Raw genomic sequence first — 23389 nt, forward strand, 5'->3', positions numbered from 1 at the left:
GCAGTGAAGATATAAGTTTGATAAGTTTGATAAGTTTGCTAAATTTCACAGGCAAAAATGCAATAAAAGGTGATGTAACTGATTTCCCAATTGTTGTAAAACACATAAGGTTTGATATCCATTGTAGTGGCTGGATAGTGGGATAATCAAGTTAGTGGTGGTTTGATAGTTGGATTAGTGGGTTTTCTAGATTCAACAACAGTTTAGCCATTAAGTGTAGCCATTCTTAATCCAGTCATCAATCGCCTTATGCAGCTTCTATTCTAGGTTTATACTTTTCAGATAGAACAACCCTATGCTCCAATGTAGAGGTAACTCTGATATATGAACCCAGTCAACTTGGTAAGCTTTTTTAGGTTATTTCCCTTGAAGATATTCAATTTAAAACCTTCCTAAATCTTTCAAACTTGCATTCTGCTAATGTCTTTATATTACCAAGCTTGTAAATTGTACTGCCAGAATCTTTATGTCAAATATTTTTTACAGAAGACCCTGAAATATACCTTTCTTATTCAGAAACGGGTTATTTTAGTGCCAAGATTTACTCTTATTTGAATAATGATGGTATGCAAGTACCTATAGCCTGGCAAATCTATGACGGTATGGTAGCGAGATGGAAGGCGTTCTGGTCCCCCTCCGACATCTATATACTTCTGTGGCGGTGGGCGTAGACTAGCGGACAGGGCACGCTCCCTTGCCTCCTCCAGTGTAATTAGTTTAGTCGGTGTAGATATTGCTAGTGACTTTGGACGAGGTTTCCTCTGGGCACCTACAACACAATGGCATCAGTTTAAGACAAAGACAAAAAACAAACTTTTACATGAGGGAGTACTAAGAACATTTTACACACTTTTATACAAGGTACAACAATGTACATGTACTTGGTTCAAATTATTTGTTTTTCATATCTGTCGGGACTGGAATCGATCAATGTCAGAAATCTGGCTCTCCAAATATGCGAAAATAATGAACTCATTCCTGGGTTGCTATTCAAATAGTTATTGTAGAAACAACCAGATCTGATTCTTTTATGTTGCACATGGATCGGAATTTTTTTTGCACAAGCTGTGTAATTCAACAAGATTAACAAAGTCTTGTCTAGCTTTCCTCTGTAATTTACAGTTGATATAATATTTGATGAATCAGCTAAATATCTGTGTTTAAACTCTTCAGATGCTAAATAAATCCCTAAATCTAGGTTTTAATGATGTAATCAGTAATCTTGATATTTTTCATTTCCAGCCAAAAATGATCCTTCTATATGCTGTACCAAAGGTATACTCACTTTTGAGTTCGGGTGATGAGTAAGATGGCATCTTATCACTGAAGATAAGATCAGCATAGAGTATCAGACACTCTGTGACCACAGCTTGTATCCCCACCCCCTGGAGAGCTGCAGCTCCACCCCCAGTCTCCAGCTCTTTCGACCGGAGAAGATTTGGTGCCCACACAATGGCCAGGTTCTTGGAATGCATACCGGTGTCAGGGCCATAGGCAGCCACTTTGGCTAGATGTCGCATGAGGTATTCTAAAGTTCTGGAAAATGAAATGTGTATACAAATACAGTGAAAAATTTTCCAAACTGACATTCAATAGGATGGGAAATGCTGTGTAATCTGACATCAAGTGTCATTAAAACCTGTCTAATATGAAACCTTGATAGATTGTAAGAGAAACCCTCCAATTAGACACCCTTTTGGATCTGTATTATATACTATTGTATGGGATCTGAATTGAATCCTATCTGAAACAAATTTAGCAGATCTGTACTTTCTAATGAGGGGGAAGCAACCTGTCCTACCTGTAATGAGGGGGAGGTAACTCATAATACTAATGAGGGGGGATAACTCATCATACCTGTAATGAGGGGGAGGTAACTCATAATACTAATGAGGGGGGATAACTCATCATACCTGTAATGAGGGGGAGGTAACTGCTGCACAACATCGTGAATCTTCCACAGTTTATTGTCTTCATCTCGCACTGCATCCTGTCAACAATTCAAATAGATATCCGTGGATATATTTATAAGTCCAAATCACACAATTTAAAAATTCAAAAAGAAGCAATTGTAGAAGATATCCTATTAGGCTTTTACTTATGGGAACAGTTGTTTAAACTATCTTACATCAAAGAATTTTTCTGATTCAAAAATGAAAAGATATGGCAACCCTATTTTGGGATGTGTGTCTCCTAATATGCAAATCAAATCATTCTGTAAGACAATCATACATACAGCAAATTTGTTGTAAAGTTGATAGGTAAGGAGAGGGTTGGGAAGCTCACGGAAGTACATCTTAAGTAAGGAGCTGATACTGTGGATGTCCTGTAGATAAACGTCGGTCGTCAGATCTGGAACGCGGTCTTCATCGAAGGCCAATCTAACCACAATAAAGAATTGTAACCAACATTGGCCGAACAACAACAAATATAATCCAAAATCTGGAAATATAGTACACAACAAAGGTCGTCCATGTGTTGACGATATAATATTGGGACCGATATCTATCAGGGGTATATGCTATAAGTTCGAGATTTTGTGTGTACATGTACAACAAGGGCAGATAACTCATACACGTAACGCAAGGTAAATATCCCTATAGATTTGCACAGGGCTGTATTGCTTTTATTTCATTTCTCTTTTTATTTACAACTCTCTAAATATCATATTAAGCAAGATATTAAAACCTACAAAGAAGGGAGATTACTCCTGTGACAACTGAAGATACCAGGTTACTGGCTGAACTCACCGGAGTTTCTGTATATTGGAGGTGATCCCTGACAGCCTGTAGATGCCATCCACAATGCCATGTTCCTCTATTACTTCTGAACAACACTTTAACACCAGGGGTACTGTAACAGAATATCACAGCGATTCTATGGATCTCTATACAGTAAAACATGTTTAGTATGAACACGTTTATAGCGATTTTATAGATATTGCGAACTGATCCCGATTCCCCAGCTATTCTCCCTCTTACTTCTATGTAATTCTGTAATTATATTGCGAATTTCACATAGCAAAATATTGTCTATAACGAACCAATTTAGCGGTCCCGTCGGCTGAAGTACGGCTATTCAATCGGTGAGTTATATTTTCGATGACTTCTGAATAAAGTGAGTTGTTTTGTCGATGTTTATGTCAAGTTGTTAATCCATTCTTCGAAGTCTAATTAGTGTGTACACAGTACAATGGCTTTATCATCAAGCGATTGAGAGCTAGTGAAAACGAGACTTCCGGGGTAAAGGTCACTGCGACCGATTTTGTCAGTATTGATGCAGATGTTGTAAAAGACATTAAGAACGTGTTGGACAGTGAAGACGAGGAGAAAATAGAGACAGGGGACTAACAATCCGTAATCAGTGGCGCTACGGCGAGTGATTATTTACACGAGATAAGCCATTTTCTGGAGTCCCAAAATGATATGTCAGATGTTTTTAGTACTTTGTACACACTTGCCTCACACAAAAAGTTTCGGCAGAAAATTATAACGGACTTAAAATAATTGAATCGCTTTTAATTTCTACTTGCTTGTAATTTTATTTTAATATTTTCATACAGCGAAGTTTTTAGGAAAAAACAATAAAATTTGTAATACACGTAATACGAACTATCAATATAACGAACTGATTCAGTTGGTCCCCTGGGATTCGTTATAACCGTGTTTTACTGTAGCAATGTCAACAACTAAAATGGTTTTTTGTTCAGGACAAAAAAGGAAAACATGATCTGGTTGCCTGAGGCCATTAGATTTGGTGTGTGTGGACAAGTATACATTGGTGACTACTTGAATTTTCTTTACCAGTATATCATATTTATTAAATAATTCTACGATACAAACTGACACCTTAACAAACAGGAGAGTTTGAAAATCGAAAAAGAATGCCAAAAACGGTGATTTCAAGGTTATAAGTTCATTTTTAAAGTCTTTCAACAAAGACCTAGGATAAAAGAAAAGGTTTTTCTAGTTTGTATGAATATTGTAATCAATTTGATGAATTGAAACTGTTGATTCTGCACAAACTGATATCCTTATCATACAAATAAACCATTGTCCACAAATAAGCCCCTGGCTACAAACAAGCCCCTGTCCACAAGTAAGCCCTTGTCCACAAATAAGTCCCTGCCAACAAATAAGCCCCTGTCCACAAATAAATCCCTGTCCCCAAATAAGTCCCTGCCAACAAATAAGCCCCTGTCCACAAACAAGCCCCTGGCTACAAACAAGCCCCTGTCCACAAATAAACCCCTGTCCCCAAATAAACCCCTGTCCCCAAATAAACCCCTGTCCCCAAATAAGTCCCTGCCAACAAATAAGCCCCTGTCCACAAATAAACCAATGTCCACAAATAAGCCCCTGTCCACAAATAAGCCCTTGTCCACAAACTAGCCCCTGCCCACAAATAAGCCCTTGTCCACAAACTAGCCCTGCCCACAAATAAGCCCTTGTCAACAAATAAGCCTTCCCCAACTCTAATACTTAAGTTTGACACTAGGGGAAGGGGCTTATTTGAGTATATAATATACAGCACCGTATTGTCGCACTCACCATCTGTTGTATTTTCTTGGCCAGTGTTGAGTAAATGCTCTCCAAGATCACATCCAAACACGCGCTCCTTAACAATTCCCGACTGTTTGAGTTGGTTGCGAGCTGGACGGGTCGTGAAGAACATCCGAAGAAAAGACAGGAACTTCCCATGCTTCCGAACCACTACCATATCAACCACAAACATTACAGTATCTCATAGAAAAAAATCAGTTTATAACAATATATATCAAAATTGTTTGTGTCTGTCTGTGAACATATGACTAATGTCTCATAATTTATCTTGAAAAGAATTAAGAAAATCTTATTTAGAAAATTTAAACAGATACAATCATGAACTCATGTATAATTCAACAATGGAAGATCTTTGGGCAAAACTGAGAAGACCAATTTAATTTAGAAAGATTCTATGGTTTACAATAGAAAACTGTCTGAATTATATATAATTTACATATTTAATATACATCAGTATACAAGTAATAGACATACCAACCCACACACATGCAATGAAATCTAATCGGAACACAGAAAATCTGATAATCTTAGAATCTAAATGATTCCCAAGAGATTCAGGAAATGTTAACATTACATTGAAAGTTAATTAAAGTGTCTGGACTCAAATCTGTTTTTCATTCACAATCGTGTGATAAATCTGTAACACACACAAGACATTAACTAACACAACCCTGGTACACAGTTAAGGAAACATGCTGATTAACGGTAAAATAATGTCAAAAAGGTGTTGAACCTTTTGTTAAATATATACTGTATCAAACACAGGGGTAAAACAGTAATACACATTTGTTATGTAGGTGGGTAAACAGTTATACACACATGTGTTATGTAGGTGGGTAAACAGTTATACACATGTGTTATGTAGGTGGGTAAACAGTTATACACATGTGTTATGTAGGTGGGTAAACAGTTATACACATGTGTTATGTAGGTGGGTAAAACAGTTATACACATGTGTTATGTAGGTGGGTAAAACAGTTATACACACATGTGTTATGTAGGTGGGTAAACAGTTATACACATGTGTTATGTAGGTGGGTAAACAGTTATACACATGTGTTATGTAGGTAGGTAAAACAGTTATACACACATGTGTTATGTAGGTGGGTAAAACAGTAATACACATGTGTTATGTAGGTGGGTAAACAGTTATACACACATGTGTTATGTAGGTGGGTAAACAGTTATACACATGTGTTATGTAGGTGGGTAAACAGTTATACACACATATGTTATGTAGGTGGGTAAAACAGTTATACACACATGTGTTATGTAGGTGGGTAAAACAGTAATACACATGTGTTATGTAGGTGGGTAAACAGTTATACACACATGTGTTATGTAGGTGGGTAAACAGTTATACACATGTGTTATGTAGGTGGGTAAACAGTTATACACACATGTGTTATGTAGGTGGGTAAAACAGTTATACACACATGTGTTATGTAGGTGGGTAAACAGTTATACACATGTGTTATGTAGGTGGGTAAAACAGTTATACACATGTGTTATGTAGGTGGGTAAAACAGTTATACACACATATGTTATGTAGGTGGGTAAACAGTTATACACATGTGTTATGTAGGTGGGTAAACAGTTATACACACATATGTTATGTAGGTGGGTGAACAGTTATACACACGTGTGTTATGTAGGTGGGTAAAACAGTTATACACACGTGTGTTATGTAGGTGGGTAAACAGTTATACACATGTGTGTGTTATGTAGGTGGGTAAACAGTTATACACATGTGTGTTATGTAGGTGGGTAAACAGTTATACACACATATGTTATGTAGGTGGGTACACATATTTAGTACAGTAAACCAATGTTAGATGACTACTAACTGTTCATTCCTAAAACACAGTTGAACACAACTTTATATCAACCACAATTTGTTCTTTGGTAATAAGCCATTTCACATATAAAGTCAAACATTGAAAAGAGTTTGCCTTCTGTCAGCCTCCTCCCCCTCCCCTGTCAGCCTCCTCCCCCTCCCCTGTCAGCCTCCTCCCCCTCCTCTCTGTCAGCCTCCTTCCCCTCCCCTGCCAGCCTCCTTCCCCTCCCCTGTCAGCCTCCACACCCTCCCCTGTCAGCCTCCTCCCCCTCCCCTGTCAGCCTCCTCCCCCTCCCTTTGTCAGCCTCCTCTCCCTCCCTTTGTCAGCCTCCTCCCCTTCCTTTTGTCAGCCTCCTCCCCCTCCCTTTGTCAGCCTCCTCCCCCTCCCTTTGTCAGCCTCCTCCCCCTCCCTTTGTCAGCCTCCTCCCCCTCCCTTTGTCAGCCTCCTCCCCCTTCCTTTTGTCAGCCTCCTTCCCCTTCCTTTTGTCAGCCTCCTCCCCCTCCCCTGTCAGCCTCCTCACCCTCACTTTCTCAGCCTCCTCCCCCTTCCTTTTGTCAGCCTCCTCCCCCTTCCTTTTGTCAGCCTCCTTCCCCTCCCCTGTCACCCTCCACACCCTCCCCGGTCAGCCTATTCCCCCTCCTCTCTGTCAGTCTCCACACCCTCCCCGGTCAGCCTATTCCCCCTCCTCTCTGTCAGTCTCCTCCCCCTCCCTTTGTTAGCCTCCTCCCCCTCCCTCTGTCAGCCTCATCCCCACCCCCCTGTCAGCCTCCTCACCCTCCCCTGTCAGCCTCCTTTTTTATAATAGTGTTTGACTGTGAGTGTTAGATACACACACATGCACTTACATGGTTTCTTACTTGCGTTAGGATCTGGTATTCGACTCTCAACTGATGCAGGAACTTTGTCTCCGATCACCTCCACGCACTCGCTCGGGAAAAACCCAACCTGTATTGAAAATAAAACAATACTGTGGAAAACTGGAAACAAAAGAAAATTAACAAACGTCTAATTACAAGTCCTAATTTTTACATGTGAAAATCAACATGTTTCTTCCCTTACTACCGAGTAATTTTTCATGATTTTTCTGACAATATTGCTATATTTATACATTGAAATGCTGACAATCCAACCTTATTTAGTCCTAAGTAATGTCCTACATGTGACAGACATGAGCAAACGGAACTTTTCTTTACATAGATCAATATTAAAGCTGATGAATGGTCCATCAATATCCACCTGCTGATGATAGTAACATCATAAAAGGAAAATAAGAATTTCACTTTTTTCAAATGTTTCATTGTTAGGGCTGTTCCTGGAAAACATATGGGACAGGGGGGAGGCATTTTGAAATTAGGGGACCTACCTATAGGAGCGATTTAAAATTTTGATGAGCCTCCCACATATTTGTTTTTTTGTAAACATAGAAGCAATTTTAATGTAAAAATGGTACAAACACATCACGTACACCCAACAACAGAAGAAATTTATTTCAAACACCACCAACCTATAGATGTGATTTTAATTTGAATTTTAATTTATAAAAGTGCCTTTCCATCCCCCCTCCTCTTTTCCTGGAACTGCCCTTAGCATTTCATTTCCTTTTCATGTCCTTTGCCAAGAATTCTTTTCACTTTGTAATAATGATAATAATTAGTCCTAAGACATATTACCACTTTATATTTGAAAATTAAATTGACATAAATTTCTCAACTCTTCTCCAATGTTACCTCAAAACCTCTCTTGCCTCGCCACCAAATCGTCTCCTCCTGTTGGGGCATATCTATCACAGATACAATGTCTCCGACCTGTAAGAAACAGAGCAGCAAACCATTGTTCACGATTAACAGTAGATCTACAGAAAATATTTAAACAGACACTTTCATTTTCCATCTACAAGTCAATATATTAAGGTTCTTTATTTTTTTTTTTTTTTTGTTAAATAGAAGAAAATTCAATAAATATTTTGCTGTAAAAATATTTTTTATTGTTGATATTAAAACAGCTTTCTGTTCGCATCTTAGCTTGATTTTTAAGATAAAGTCAGAAATTTTATGAGATCAAGCTTACAGTTCTTGGATCAAATAAATCTTTCGAGGGCTATACCATGAATTCAGCAACAAACATGATAGCCGTTGTTATTTTAAGCCTATTGTATAAACGTTAATATTACGTTGTTATTTTCAGCCTATTGTATAAAATGTCATTACTTCTAGAGATATTTCGTCTGGGGCCTGGGCCGTATAGCGTTTGATTGCGTGAGCAGCAGCTATTGCGGGTGTGTTGATCCCTGAGTCATCCGTCGCCAGCAAGCGGTTGCCTCGATTGTCCAGCTGGAAAGAGATATAACACATCTGGAAAATGTCTAAATGACAATTAATCTCTAGCTTCTATGCAAAATAGAATTAACGATTGACAAAGGTACGGTATCTATGAGTTGTTAAAGTGACCTTGACCTTAACACTGTAGTGTACTGGAGTTAAAACAGTAATGAACTGGAGTTAACACAGTAATGAACTGGAGTTAACACAGTAATGAACTGGAGTTAACACAGTAATGAACTGGAGTTAACACTGTAATGTACTGGAGTTAACACTGTAGTGTACTGGAGTTAACACAGTAATGAACTGGAGTTAACACCGCAGTATACTGAAGTTAACACTGTAATGAACTGGAGTTAACACAGGAATGAACTGGAGTTAACACAGTAATGAACTGGAGTTAACACTGTAATATACTGGAGTTAACTCTGTAGTGCACTTGATCATGATAGTAACTGTGTTAACTCTAGTGTACTACTGTGTTAACTCCAATTCACCAGTGTTAACTTCAATACACTGCGGTGTTAACTCCAGTTCATTACTGTGTTAACTTCAGTTCATTACTGTGTTAACTCCAGTTCATTACAGTGTTAACTTCAGTATACTGCGGTGTTAACTTCAGTTCATTACTGTGTTAACTTCAGTTCATTACCGTGTTAACTGCAGTACACAACAGAGTGAACGCCTTGTATGATTTATAATATGAGACAGACAGACCTGCTACATTCAAGGAAACAAACTTACTACAAAGCCTTATTGTAGATTTCATTTTAGTTCTGAGTCATGTTCAAATGTTCATGATCAAACTCACTTCAAACAAGTTGAATACCGAGCCACAATCAGACTCACCTCAAAACAGCTGAGTACCGAGCCACAGTCAATCAAACTCACCTCAAACCAGTTGAGTACCGAGCCACAGTCAATCAAACTCACCTCAAACCAGTTGAGTACTGAGCCACAATCAAACTCGCCTCAAACCAGTTGAGTACCGAGCCACAATCAATCAAACTCACCTCAAACCAGTTGAGTACCGAGCCACAATCAAACTCGCCTCAAACCAGTTGAGTACCGAGCCACAATCAAACTCACCTCAAACCAGTTGAGTACCGAGCCACAGTCAATCAAACTCACCTCAAACCAGTTGAGTACCGAGCCAGTCAATCAAACTCACCTCAAACCAGTTGAGTACCGAGCCACAATCAAACTCACCTCAAACCAGTTGAGTACCGAGCCACAGTTAATCAAACTCACCTCAAACCAGTTTAGTACCGAGCCACAATCAAACTCGCCTCAAACCAGTTGAGTACCGAGCCACAGTCAAACTCGCCTCAAACCAGTTGAGTACCGAGCCACAGTCAATCAAACTCACCTCAAACAAGTTGAGTACCGAGCCACAATCAAACTCACCTCAAACCAGTTGAGTACCGAGCCACAATCAAACTCACCTCAAACCAGTTGAGTACCGAGCCACAGTTAATCAAACTCACCTCAAACGAGTTGAGTACCGAGCCACAGTTAATCAAACTCACCTCAAACCAGTTGAGTACTGAGCCAGTCAATCAAACTCACCTCAAACCAGTTGAGTACCGAGCCAGTCAATCAAACTCACCTCAAACCAGTTGAGTACCGAGCCAGTCAATCAAACTCACCTCAAACCAGTTGAGTACCGAGCCACAGTCAATCAAACTCACCTCAAACGAGTTGAGTACCGAGCCACAGTTAATCAAACTCACCTCAAACCAGTTGAGTACTGAGCCAGTCAATCAAACTCACCTCAAACCAGTTGAGTACTGAGCCACAATCAAACTCACCTCAAACCAGCTGAGTACCGAGCCACAGTCAATCAAACTCACCTCAAACCAGTTGAGTACCGAGCCAGTCAATCAAACTCACCTCAAACCAGTTGAGTACCGAGCCACAGTCAATCAAACTCACCTCAAACCAGTTGAGTACCGAGCCACAGTTAATCAAACTCACCTCAAACCAGCTGAGTACCGAGCCACAGTCAATCAAACTCACCTCAAACCAGTTGAGTACCGAGCCACAGTTAATCATGCTGCCAGCGATGCGAGAAAATCTCTGTAAATATTGGGACAACATCTCCTCCATCTCCTGCAACACAAAAGGAATCAGGTCCAAGGGGTCACCACAGTTTAAACAATAGAGGTCAGAGGTCAACGCTTAGTGATAAGAAGTCAGCAGACACAGTTTAAGGTTAAAAGGCGAGGGATTTTTTTTACTTTTTCTTCTACATTTATGACATATCTTCAAAATTGGATCCACAAGCCACAATACTCAATTTTCTTACACTCTTTTCGTGTTAAGAAAGAAATCTTCAACGTTTTCAGACTAAAACTGGGCTTCATTATGACCTAGTTTTAGATATTATGATATTGACATTGTTAAATGGATAACAGATGAAGGGTACTGAGCTACTGGAGAGAGAACTGGGTTACTAGGTAGGGTGTTGGAGAATATTATGGGCTATTAATTTGATAATGTACTCTGTCATAAGGGTATTGAGTTATTAGGAAGAATAGTGGATGACATTATTAGATGGAATCTCCCATACAGAGATATTTGGTTACGGACCTTATATGTTTTATTAGTGTCCTCTTCTTGGTTGAGATTTGGGAGACGACTGAACTTCCTGTCATAGATACAGCGGTGTAACTGTCTGTCCAGCATCTTAAAGTTTTTAAATGTTCTCCGTATAGTCCAGGACTTATCATTGGCCAGAGTCTTGACGAGAAATGTTCGTTCCATAACATCTGTTTCTCCATGGTGATGGTTCTCCTGGTCCTCGTCACACAGCGACACCTGGTGGACCGATTATCAACATATTTCAGAAAAGTGATAATTTCCTCACTGATCTTTTTCCTTAATTCCAAATTGAACAAGTTGATATTCTCAAGTAAAAGAAAAAGACTTCAGCTTTGAACTAACATGTATGAGAATCAGCTTTGAACTAACATGTATGAGAATCAGATTTGAACTAACATGTATGAGAATCAGATTTGAACTACAGGGATCACCATGGCTTCAGATTTTACTATGGAGGAACCTGCGGGGACATTTTCCCAGCGCGCCGCAAGACCAATATTAATTAATTAAAGGGAGATAATTTGTTTACATGAGTTATGTCCCTTTTCATTTTTAGGGAGATGATTTATTGTACAGTAGTTATATCCCCTTAGAAATTGTTTTCAGAAATAATGATAAACTATTTTAATCATGGTAATATAATTTATTTATTCAATATGTAAGAAAAATAAATACAGCATTTACCAATGTCTGACTCATCCATATTTGTACATCCTTAAATTAATACACTGCTCGTTCTTCATTCTCTTTACCAACTCAGACTTTCTCAAACTCATGGTCTCTCTCTATCTCTCTTTAAGATTACCAATTAAATGTTACTGATACACTTCCAAAGCTCAAGTTTCTTAAAATAATAAGCATTATGATATCACACTAAACACAATAACGATATGTAATGTCACAGCACTAATATAATATGATTTCCAATGTCACAATTGTCAGTCATTTTCACACACAAATTGTCCATTTTCTTACAGCCCAACTTCACACTTCATTGTCCTCAGGATCAAACAATGTGGCGATGGTGATATTTCTTTTTCTGATCTGTGTCCATAGATCTGCTGTCCTGTTTACAAAACATGCCTACAAATCAAATGAAACATTCAAAGTTAATAAAAATAATTTAATGAAATGTTTAAACATGAAACTTTCACTCTAGGTAAATACTTGGACCTAATCACTGAAAATATTGAAAAAGAATTAATTTTAATTTTTGGTTTTGTGATTAGACAAAGTCAGTATATATTTAGTCACTAATGTGAAATTTGGAAATAATACATTTTTTTATCAAATATCAACTATTAAGTTTGCTTACATTAAATATGTATAGGCCTATAAATCAGTCATATACAAACTAGCCAATAACATTTTTAAAAAATAATTTAAAAATTATATTTTTTATTATGACATGTAAGAGATTTATATTATACAAAATACATTTTAGTAACCATTTGACACCTAAATAACCTACCTTCATCTTCGTGGTACTTTAGCCATAAATATTTCTTCATTCAGTCGGTAAAAATGACGATCTGTGTTTTGACTTGAACAAGTCCGGTGAACAGACCGGGCTATGCCTTCTGTCGTTTCGGCGAATTCTCGAAAAATGATTCAATAGACTGCTGCTTTAGTTGTCGCTTCATGATTACATCATGAAATTATAATCATCGGTCTTTTTGTTCTACAGTTCATGTTACTTTCGTTTTGCAAACTCCTCATTTCTTCACAAACATCCATGTCACGTGTGTTATAAAGTAATCGGGGTCATATATGCGTTTGACTTTAATTGTCGAAGCCATTTAAGCCTTTATTCGACACAGATCGACCGCTGTCAAAACACAAACACGCGGTTCGTGGCCTGATCAATTAAGCCATCAATTAATATTGGTATGATTGATATCGGTTAATTCGTCGGGGTATTGGACGTCCAGGTCATTGAATGAAGTGTCAAAAGTCGCCCTAGCGTGTGAACAGGTAATTAACCGGCCTCAAGCTCTTACCTGTGCAGTCAGTAAAACACTACACAGTCGGCGGTATCTGGGGCTCACCACGGGTTAACAGAGTTTTGAATACGAAGATCGGCGGGGCAGATTTTTTTTACTATGGCGCTACATGATTTTACTATGGCGGGTAGACATTTTACTATGGCGCTGCTCCATAGTAAAACAGCCCGTGGTGATCACTGAACTAACATGTATTTGAATCAGATTTGAACTAACATGTATGAGAATCAGCTTTGAACTAACATGTATGAGAATCAGCTTTGAACTAAAATGTATGAGAATCAGTTTTGAACTAACATGTACGAGAATCAGCTTTGAACTAACATGTATGAGAATCAGCTTTGAACTAACATGTATGAGAATCAGATTTGAACTAACATGTATGAGAATCAGCTTTGAACTAACATGTATGAGAATCAGCTTTGAACTAACATGTATGAGAATCAGCTTTGAACTAACATGTATGAGAATCAGATTTGAACTAACATGTATGAGAATCAGATTTGAACTAACATGTATGAGAATCAGCTTTGAACTAACATGTATGAGAATCAGATTTGAACTAACATGTATGAGAATCAGATTTGAACTAACATGTATGAGAATCAGCTTTGAACTAACATGTATGAGAATCAGATTTGAACTAACATGTATGAGAATCAGATTTGAACTAACATGTATGAGAATCAGCTTTGAACTAACATGTATGAGAATCAGCTTTGAACTAACATGTATGAGAATCAGATTTGAACTAACATGTTTTTTTTTTGTTTTGTTTTTTTTACAAAATCTGCCATTTCTGAAATGGTACTCATATTAATTGACTTGTTTTCTAAATTTCTGAAATTTTAAACTGGACGTCATAGACTCATTAGTGTTTTCCGTGCCTATATCACAAAGAGTGCAAAACGAACGTGTTCCCAATGTATTTTAGACTTATTTTCCTCATCAAGGGATTAAAAATTACCAATTGTGTCCATAAATCTAGAAGTGACATGTACACTACATCATTAAACTGGTATTAAGCATGATATTCATGAAACAATTATCAGCTTGCAAATTTTAAACATAATTAACATTTTCCTAATTCAGTCGTTTGGATTTCCCCAAAATACCTAGGAAAACCATGGCATAACACTGCCTTATCAATGACAACTTATTACCTGTATTTTATGGAGTTCCACAAAGTCATAGTGGAAGTGAGCACATTCTTGCAGCTTGGGAAAACGTGTCGAGCCATCTAGCATGCTGTAACAGAATCATTTATAGAGTATAGATATAGGAATAACAGTCCACAAAGACAATTTCTAACACAATATATAAGATATACATTTAAAAAAAAAAAATTTATGAAATATATTTCAGTGATTACAATGTTAACCATCATGGTTATTAGCATGCAAATAATAATGGCTACAGAAAATTAATATTTGTTGATCGTCAGGTGTAAAGTTATGAAAAACTAAACTGTTATCAATTTGTAACAAGGTCTAAAGTCTGAAGTTCCATGCCGACATTCTGTAAAATCTCACTAAAGACTTCACAACGAACATCTATTTACAAGCTACCTGTTATTGAAGACTTCACAACAAAGATTTATTGACAAGCTACCTGTTATTGAAGACTTCACAACAAAGATTTATTGACAAGCTACCTGTTATTGAAGACTTCACAACAAAGATTTATTGACAAGCTACCTGTTATTGAAGACTTCACAATGAACATTTATTTACCAGCTACCACACTACAACAACTGAACACATACAGGTAAAGCTGAGGTGCTCAGTTAAGTGGTTGTGAGGTAAGCTGAGGTGCTAAGTTAAGTGGTTGTTAAGTGGTTGTGAGGCGTACCTCGACACACGTCGGATGCGGATAGTTGAGGTGGAGGCTGTACTGCTTCGCTGAGAACCGAGGCTGCTGTTATCAGAATCGTACATCTGTAACACTCCACCATGCTGCTGTAACAGATATCAGTGATTGGTTACAATTTACATCAGACAATGCCAAACATATTTTTCTGTCATATTCACGCCAGATTTTCGTAATAGTCATGTAATGATATTTCAGGATTTAACCAATTTCAAACAATAAATAAAACAATTCCCAAAACAATCTTGTTATTTTGTATCTTAAATAAAAGATATAAGAAAGACATTTCATTTCTAAATCATGGCTTTTCTGTAGAGAAATATCCCCATTGTAGTTACCTTGGTATAATACTGGGTACCTGTCCCCTCTGACCGTATGGTGGCTGTACTAGACTTTCTGTAGAGAAATATCCCCATTATAGTTACCTTGGTATAATACTGGGTACCTGTCCCCTCTGACCGTATGGTGGCTGTACTAGACTTTCTGTAGAGAAATATCCCCATTATAGTTACCTTGGTATAATACTGGGTACATGTCCCCTCTGACCGTATGGTGGCTGTACTAGACTTTCTGTAGAGAAATATCCCCATTATAGTTACCTTGGTATAATACTGGGTACCCGTCCACTCTGACCGTATGGTGGCTGTACTAGACTTTCTGTAGAGAAATATCCCCATTATAGTTACCTTGGTATAATACTGGGTACATGTCCCCTCTGACCGTATGGTGGCTGTACTAGACTTTCTGTAGAGAAATATCCCCATTATAGTTACCTTGGTATAATACTGGGTACCCGTCCCCACTGACCGTATGGTGGCTGTACTAGACTTTCTGTAGAGAAATATCCCCATTATAGTTACCTTGGTATAATACTGGGTACCCGTCCCCTCTGACCGTATGGTGGCTGTACTAGACTTTCTGTAGAGAAATATCCCCATTATAGTTACCTTGGTATAATACTGGGTACCCGTCCCCACTGACCGTATGGTGGCTGTACTAGACTTTCTGTAGAGAAATATCCCCATTATAGTTACCTTGGTATAATACTGGGTACCTGTCCCCTCTGACCGTATGGTGGCTGTACTAGACTTTCTGTAGAGAAATATCCCCATTATAGTTACCTTGGTATAATACTGGGTACATGTCCCCTCTGACCGTATGGTGGCTGTACTAGACTTTCTGTAGAGAAATATCCCCATTATAGTTACCTTGGTATAATACTGGGTACCCGTCCACTCTGACCGTATGGTGGCTGTACTAGACTTTCTGTAGAGAAATATCCCCATTATAGTTACCTTGGTATAATACTGGGTACCTGTCCCACTCTGACCGTATGGTGGCTGTACTAGACTTTCTGTAGAGAAATATCCCCATTATAGTTACCTTGGTATAATACTGGGTACCCGTCCCGTCTGACCGTATGGTGGCTGTACTAGACTTTCTGTAGAGAAATATCCCCATTATAGTTACCTTGGTATAATACTGGGTACCTGTGCCCTCTGACCGTATGGTGGCTGTACTAGACTTTCTGTAGGGTTCATCTTCTTCGTCTACCCTTACATTTCTGTTAATTAACAATAACAACAATAATGAATGAATCATAAAAAGCATCTGAAGGGTTTAAGATCCAGTTTTTTTTCTTTTTAATTGTCTTTCTTTTCATTTTGTGGACCAACAATGTTTGTACCCACAGCAACATACCTCTATACATCTCATTTGTTTCCAATTGTGTTATGCATAGCTAGATCTAATGAATCCTGCTGATAAAACTCAAGTCATAACAGAACTTGGTAAGGGAAGTAACTCTCGACTCTGGACAATCTATAGTCAACTATATACTACCCCTTTTAAATGGTCCATATAGCATACTTATATTAACTGTCAATCAAAATTTTACACAGTTGATAATGCAATAGTCTGCTGCTCAAATCCAAAGTTTTATATATGCACATGCAAATATGTCATGGTGAATTAGCAAAAACATTGCAAGAAAGAATTAGACTCACTTAACAGATGGTGCGTTCACAGATTAATGAATTATAAAGAAAAGTTTTCCAAGAGCAGATCAAATTCAATGAACTGTTTGAAAACAACCACTAGCTACAAAAGTACCATTTCCCAACATAGATTAGAATTTTTAACAATTAATCAAAACCATCACGAAAACTTTTGCTCAATTCTTTGATGCACATGAATTGTTCATACATAATGTGTACTGTATTTTTTTATTTTCATGAAGAACTTTGTGACATGATTATGAGAATTCAATTTCTCAATTCTTTGATTCACATGAATTGTTCATACATAAAATGTGTATTGTATTTTTTTATTTTTATGAAGAACCTCTTGACATGATTATGATAATTCAATTTCAGTGAATTTTTGGTTTGGTGTTTACATGGATGAAATAAATAATTATTTCCTGTAATTAATGTACTAATGAGAGAAACGATTGTCACGAGATCATGTCTACAACTCAGACTGTAAAAACCTCTAAATGTCTCTCATTCTTGTTTCAGGAGTTAAGAATCTTATTCCATTTTCTCCTCAAATCTATTTTATGTCTTAAATTCATTTTAACCCTTTCACCCCTACTGACCATAATGGACTTCAACTTATGAAAGAATGGCAGATTCCACTAAAGTTTCTTAGGGTTGAAAGGGTTAATCATAAAGGCTTACACTGATAAATGGTAAAATAGAATTGAATACATGTTATGTATTGAGATGAAGCCTAATATATGTCTAATACTACTTAGGTTGTCAGTGACATCAATCTTCTGAATTAGCATAACATGGTGTAAATCATTGAAATTCCAATGACTCGGAAATTTATTGAACATATGCAACAACCAGCGTACAATCATATTGTTGTATCTGAAATTATATCAACTCGACTGATACCGCTGACGACCACATTGTTGCATACAAAACTCTAGCACCTTGATCGAAGGAAGCCTGCGTACATCGAGGGTTTTTTCTGGCCTGTCACAAGCTGGCAGCCATTATATATATATATATATATACCCAGAGGAATTATCATCTGTTCTGGCAAATGTTTGACAGAGGTTACCCTAAAGGGATAGCATGATGACTGACCTTTACATATGATACCAGCCAGCTATTATAATTTAATAAAACAATTTCCCACCAACAGTTGTCACGGTTCATGTATAACTTGAATGAGCAATCCATCGCCCTCGTGTTTCTGCGTCGTGTACATGCCAGCGATTTTTGAGGGCCATTTGGGGCATAAATTCATCCCACAGCTCTATTTTACAATATCAGTCATAAATACATATTGCAATTGTATATAACAAAATTTTATCAAATAAGGAAAAGTACACACAAACAGCATAATGAGCATATATATATTGAAAAATATTAGTCTTGGATTTATTTTAAAGAAAGAAAATAATTGATATATCTTACATTAAATAAATGCATTTCTTACAGTGTATTAACTTTGATATTTATAGTTTGTACGATTAACGTTATGATTTAATTAGTGTTTAATCAAATCAATTCTGGTTATCAAGAATCTTAGAAATGTTGATGTTTATACCATCAACAGTAAATTGTCTCATGCTCACGGTGCTGTGCATTCCTTCAATTCTCATTTAAAGATATTTTATATAACTAAAGCTAACTATAGCTAATGGGTTGTAGGTAAGGGAGGTAACTCCAATCTAATACCAACACGCGTTGCTTATAAAGGGGAAGGAAATTACTGATACCTAAATAATAATTATACCGAATAGGAATCTTGTCAAGCAGTCATGTATATTTATAAATTATAGACTAGATCAATTTTCTTTCTGGAAGCTGGAGATAACTAAAGAAAGATCAAAGGGAGATAACTCTAAATTTGTATATAAAAGGGAAATTATCTAAGCATTATAAAGCAAACTGGGAAAAGGAGTTTTAACAAAGGGAAGTAACTCAAACAAAATATACCAGAAGAGACATGTACACAAAAAAAAAACAATTGTTAAAGTTATTTATAGAAGATGTAAATAGTTTCTGAAACTGACATTTTAATATTTCCAATATGTAAACCTAAAATCACAGCATGAGATTATGATATCTTCGCTGATTTTAAATTACACAAGGATTATGAGATACAGGGTCATGCAAATTAATGTATTTCTCTAATGTCAGCAGTCCTGTTATGATTATACACAAACACATTGAGTTAACACTGACGTACCAAGAAGTACTCCTCTATAATATCCAAGGTCAGTTATAACGACTTTATAGTAAACCATGCATTTGAATACACACACGACGTAGTTAGATGTTTTTTAAACTTGAGTATCGACGGGTATGTGCGGGTATAAAAACTGTATGTATGATGAGTACTGGTGATACTGGTATCTATAAATAGAGTATGATATACAGGTATAGACTTTTAAGGATTCATGCAGCAGGAGGATTGTCTGAAAGCCAAAATGCAGAAAATTTGTCAGGAGAGAAACTAAAGAGAGGATCGTAACTGATTAAGAATCAAAGCATCAGGTAAAACAAAAGGAAAACAAGTCGGTGTGGCCTGGTACAGGTACAGACAAAGATGTCAAGGAATGCAAATCAAATGCTTGAACTTTTGCTTGTACAGAAGATGGTATATCAGAATGTTGGTAATGATCTGCAGTCTAAACATTACCAAGCAGGCAGGTATATCTACAAACAGGTCTATGGTAATGCTTTTTCAGGGGCTATGGACAAGGATTAGGGTCATGCAGTTATATGACTGGACACAACTTCATTATAGGTAACATGCCAAATGTCCACTATGCATCGGCATGGTTACCTCAGGTCAATCAAGGTCATCCTCCTTGGCCGGATACATGGCCTCTTTCTGGGAATCTGCGGCGTGCCATAGATATTCTGTACCTCAAAGGATTCCATCATGGATCAATGATCGAGTGTCCCGGGTCAGAGTTCGTGTGTCCCGGGTCAGAGGTTAGTACACACATGTCTGCAGACAAAGCACAGGGTCAAACAAGAGTGATCTCCCTTTTATATATAGGACAGAAAAAATGCAGAATTTCTATATTTCTAGCAATGTTATACTGTAATGTTCAAGTGAGGAAACGGACTCATACATAGTCTGTACAGATATATAAAGACTCTTAAAGCAATAGCAGAGGAGAAAAATCTGAAAAAAAAAGAAAATACTGCTCGAGTTGAATTTCAAATTCACAATTAAGTACTGGAATTTGAAAGTGAGACCTACAAAGACTGAACCATTTATAATCTCAATGCTGTAATTAATCACAATGTTGTTCAACTCATTTGAGACAAAAATATCAAATAACACTGCATTCAACAATTAATAAATTGCTTTGTCCATTCCTGTCATACTATTAATTCACATCCACATGTTCACTAATGTTCATCTTATACTGATAACTATGATAATTATCAACTCTTGTGTTACAAGGAATTAACCAGACTTCAGAATTATATTTTGCACACTGCATTGATTTTTGTTTTTAACAATTTCTCAATAATCATTCTGGTCTTGTTAAAGTAACCTGGTCCATTTTTACACATAAATCTTGGTTACTGTAAACGTACTTATTTTAGCGCAATCAAATTTTAGCGCATTTGCAGATTTCAGCCAGTTAGCGCAATGATGAATTAGCGCATCCACAGAACTTTCTATAGAAATGGAACGTACAAAAAGTAATTAGCCCTATCATAATTTAGCGCAAGGCTTCCAGCGCGAAAAGCGCTAAAATAAAATTACCGCTAAAATATGTACGTTTACAGTATCCCAACATTAATCTATTTCACCACAAGTAAGAACAGATAAAAGCAATATGTATATTCATTTTCATTATAACTGCATCACAAATTCGAAGACACTTGTTTATTTTCTATGATGTTGACCTTTGACCTCAGAAATCCCAAGGATTTACTTCATGAAGATCGGGACGGTACCAAAAGGAACAAAAAAGGGATGTCTACTTCATCATGGCCATCATTACCCAGTAAACGCCAGGGCAAGAGGTCCAGCTCAGGTACACATGGCCATGTTTATTAAACATTGGGTTACCTCCCCTGATCTGACATTTTGTATATAATAAAGCTGGGTAGAACCAAGGCATGTTTATAAACCACTAACATAGCTCAACTTGGTTACTGTTTCAGAATTCCTTTGATACAACCAGTAGAGGTAGGCTGTATATACAAAAGTCTTATGGGTCAGACTTGACACAAAATTATCATGAACTGCATTCAATTCAGTCTGACTTGAATGCAACATCATTTTAAAACCTGATTATTTACATACCTGTAACAGCTAGTGCCTTTTCATAATTTTCATAAATTGTTAATTAACATATTTACTCACCGACCGCTGATTTCAATGGCGGTGAAGATTATCAGAGACGACTACTGAAATGTTTTACCGGAGTGATTAAATGTCATGGCTTCTAAATACACCTTTTATCTATCAATTTGGTCTGATTATTAATTAACCCCATGATCGGGAGTGACAACACACACTATCGTTATCCCTATTGTCAGTCAGGGCATCTAGGGGAGAATCTTGCTGCGGGGGTCACGACCAACACCTGTCCAGTGGTCAGTACAGGTAAACTTTTGTTCGAATCATGAGATGTCAATTACCTATGACATCATAGCTAACGGGCCATGAAAAAAGTTTGATACATCGAAAACTTCGATTTATAAAAATTTGAATCATGCATAGGTTCGTTAGTAGCGTTACATAGTAAGGAAATTCGGGACCAAGCAAAAAGTTCAATACAGCGAGAAATTTCAATCAACGAAGTTCGAATCATCGAGGTTTGACTGTATCTCTGAAATAAAATTTTCCCTTATAACCTATAGCTATCTCTTTATTGTATAGAGTATACCGCTTCTATATAATATCATTTATCTTGAAGAATCCCAATCTAATTACCTAACAATAAACATTTTACCTTTTTTCGTTCCTACAATTGTGCAAAATTGTACATGCATTATGTTGAAATTGTAATTAGGACCGCTATATATAATACATATCCAACATAACAGGAAATTCAAATCTTTACCTTCGGATCACCAACACATAGTGTATATGATACATCTGTACACTGTGCTAATTATTTGTTATATAGCATAATAGTAACACAAATGTGAAAGGCAGATAATTTGATGACTCGTGCCTTGACTGGGCCTCGAACTCACAATCTACCGCACCTAATCGCCTAGCCAGAAATACCCACAGCTTATACCATTGTGCCATATCCACATTTTTAAATACATCTGATGTCCCCAAAATATATAAAAATGAATATGTAGTTCCCCAGAATTTCTGTATATCATAAATACATGCTTAATGTAGTCAACAAATCAGATCACACCGACGAAATAATAGTACATAAGTACAATAGAATTTAGATCTTTTCAAATTTTAACAATATTAATATCCTTCCAACCAAATCATAAAATTAATGACACACTTACAAGAACAAGGTGTTCTACAAATTTGGGCTGGTCTACAAGAGTACAGCTAGTCTACAAGTTGTGAGCTGGCCAACAAGATCAGGGCTGGTTCATGATTTCATTGCTTGTCTACAAGTTCACAGTTGATCTATTAGTTTAAGAGCTGGTCTACAAGTTCACAGTTGATCTACAAGTTTAGAGCTGGTCTACAAGTTCACAGTTGATCTATTAGTTTAGAGCTGGTCTATACAAGTTCACAGTTGATCTATTAGTTTAGAGCTGGTCTACAAGTTCACAGTTGATCTATAAGTTTAGAGCCGGTCTACAAGTTCACAGTTGATCTATTAGTTTAGAGCTGGTCTACAAGTTCACAGTTGATCTACAAGTTTAGAGCTGGTCTACAAGTTCACAGTTGATCTATTAGTTTACAGCTGGTCTACAAGTTCACAGTTGATCTATTAGTTTAGAGCTGGTCTACAAGTTCACAGTTGATCTACAAGTTTAGAGCTGGTCTACAAGTTCACAGTTGATCTACAAGTTTAGAGCTGGTCTACAAGTTCACAGTTGATCTATTAGTTTAGAGCTGGTCTACAAGTTCACAGTTGATCTATTAGTTTAGAGCCGGTCTACAAGTTCACAGTTGATCTATTAGTTTACAGCTGGTCTACAAGTTCACAGTTGATCTATTAGTTTAGAGCCGGTCTACAAGTTCACAGTTGATCTATTAGTTTAGAGCTGGTC

General features: G+C 37.1%; 1 protein-coding gene across 4 annotated transcripts in view; it reads right to left on the minus strand.

Annotated features, from left to right (window-relative positions):
• LOC117341471 overlaps window positions 1–23389 on the minus strand; it is a 63459-nt gene that overhangs the window by 19861 nt on the left and 20209 nt on the right. For 2 of the 4 annotated variants that reach the window (XM_033903330.1, XM_033903329.1), the window contains 14 exons: window positions 16665–16758; window positions 15177–15283; window positions 14489–14573; window positions 11311–11538; window positions 10738–10830; window positions 8608–8730; window positions 8128–8205; window positions 7246–7345; window positions 4551–4712; window positions 2751–2853; window positions 2237–2381; window positions 1914–1990; window positions 1286–1536; window positions 577–769 (listed from right to left, as the gene is read on the minus strand). In XM_033903330.1, the coding sequence (XP_033759221.1) occupies window positions 577–769; window positions 1286–1536; window positions 1914–1990; window positions 2237–2381; window positions 2751–2853; window positions 4551–4712; window positions 7246–7345; window positions 8128–8205; window positions 8608–8730; window positions 10738–10830; window positions 11311–11538; window positions 14489–14573; window positions 15177–15283; window positions 16665–16758 (1839 nt within the window). Of the gene's footprint in view, window positions 1–576; window positions 770–1285; window positions 1537–1913; window positions 1991–2236; window positions 2382–2750; window positions 2854–4550; window positions 4713–7245; window positions 7346–8127; window positions 8206–8607; window positions 8731–10737; window positions 10831–11310; window positions 11539–14488; window positions 14574–15176; window positions 15284–15532; window positions 16608–16664; window positions 16759–23389 lie in introns of those variants that run through there. The other 2 variants (XM_033903328.1, XM_033903327.1) reach the window with 2 other exon arrangements.

The sequence above is a fragment of the Pecten maximus genome, chromosome 13 (genome assembly GCF_902652985.1).
Source record: "Pecten maximus chromosome 13, xPecMax1.1, whole genome shotgun sequence".
Taxonomy (NCBI): Eukaryota; Metazoa; Mollusca; class Bivalvia; order Pectinida; family Pectinidae; genus Pecten; species Pecten maximus.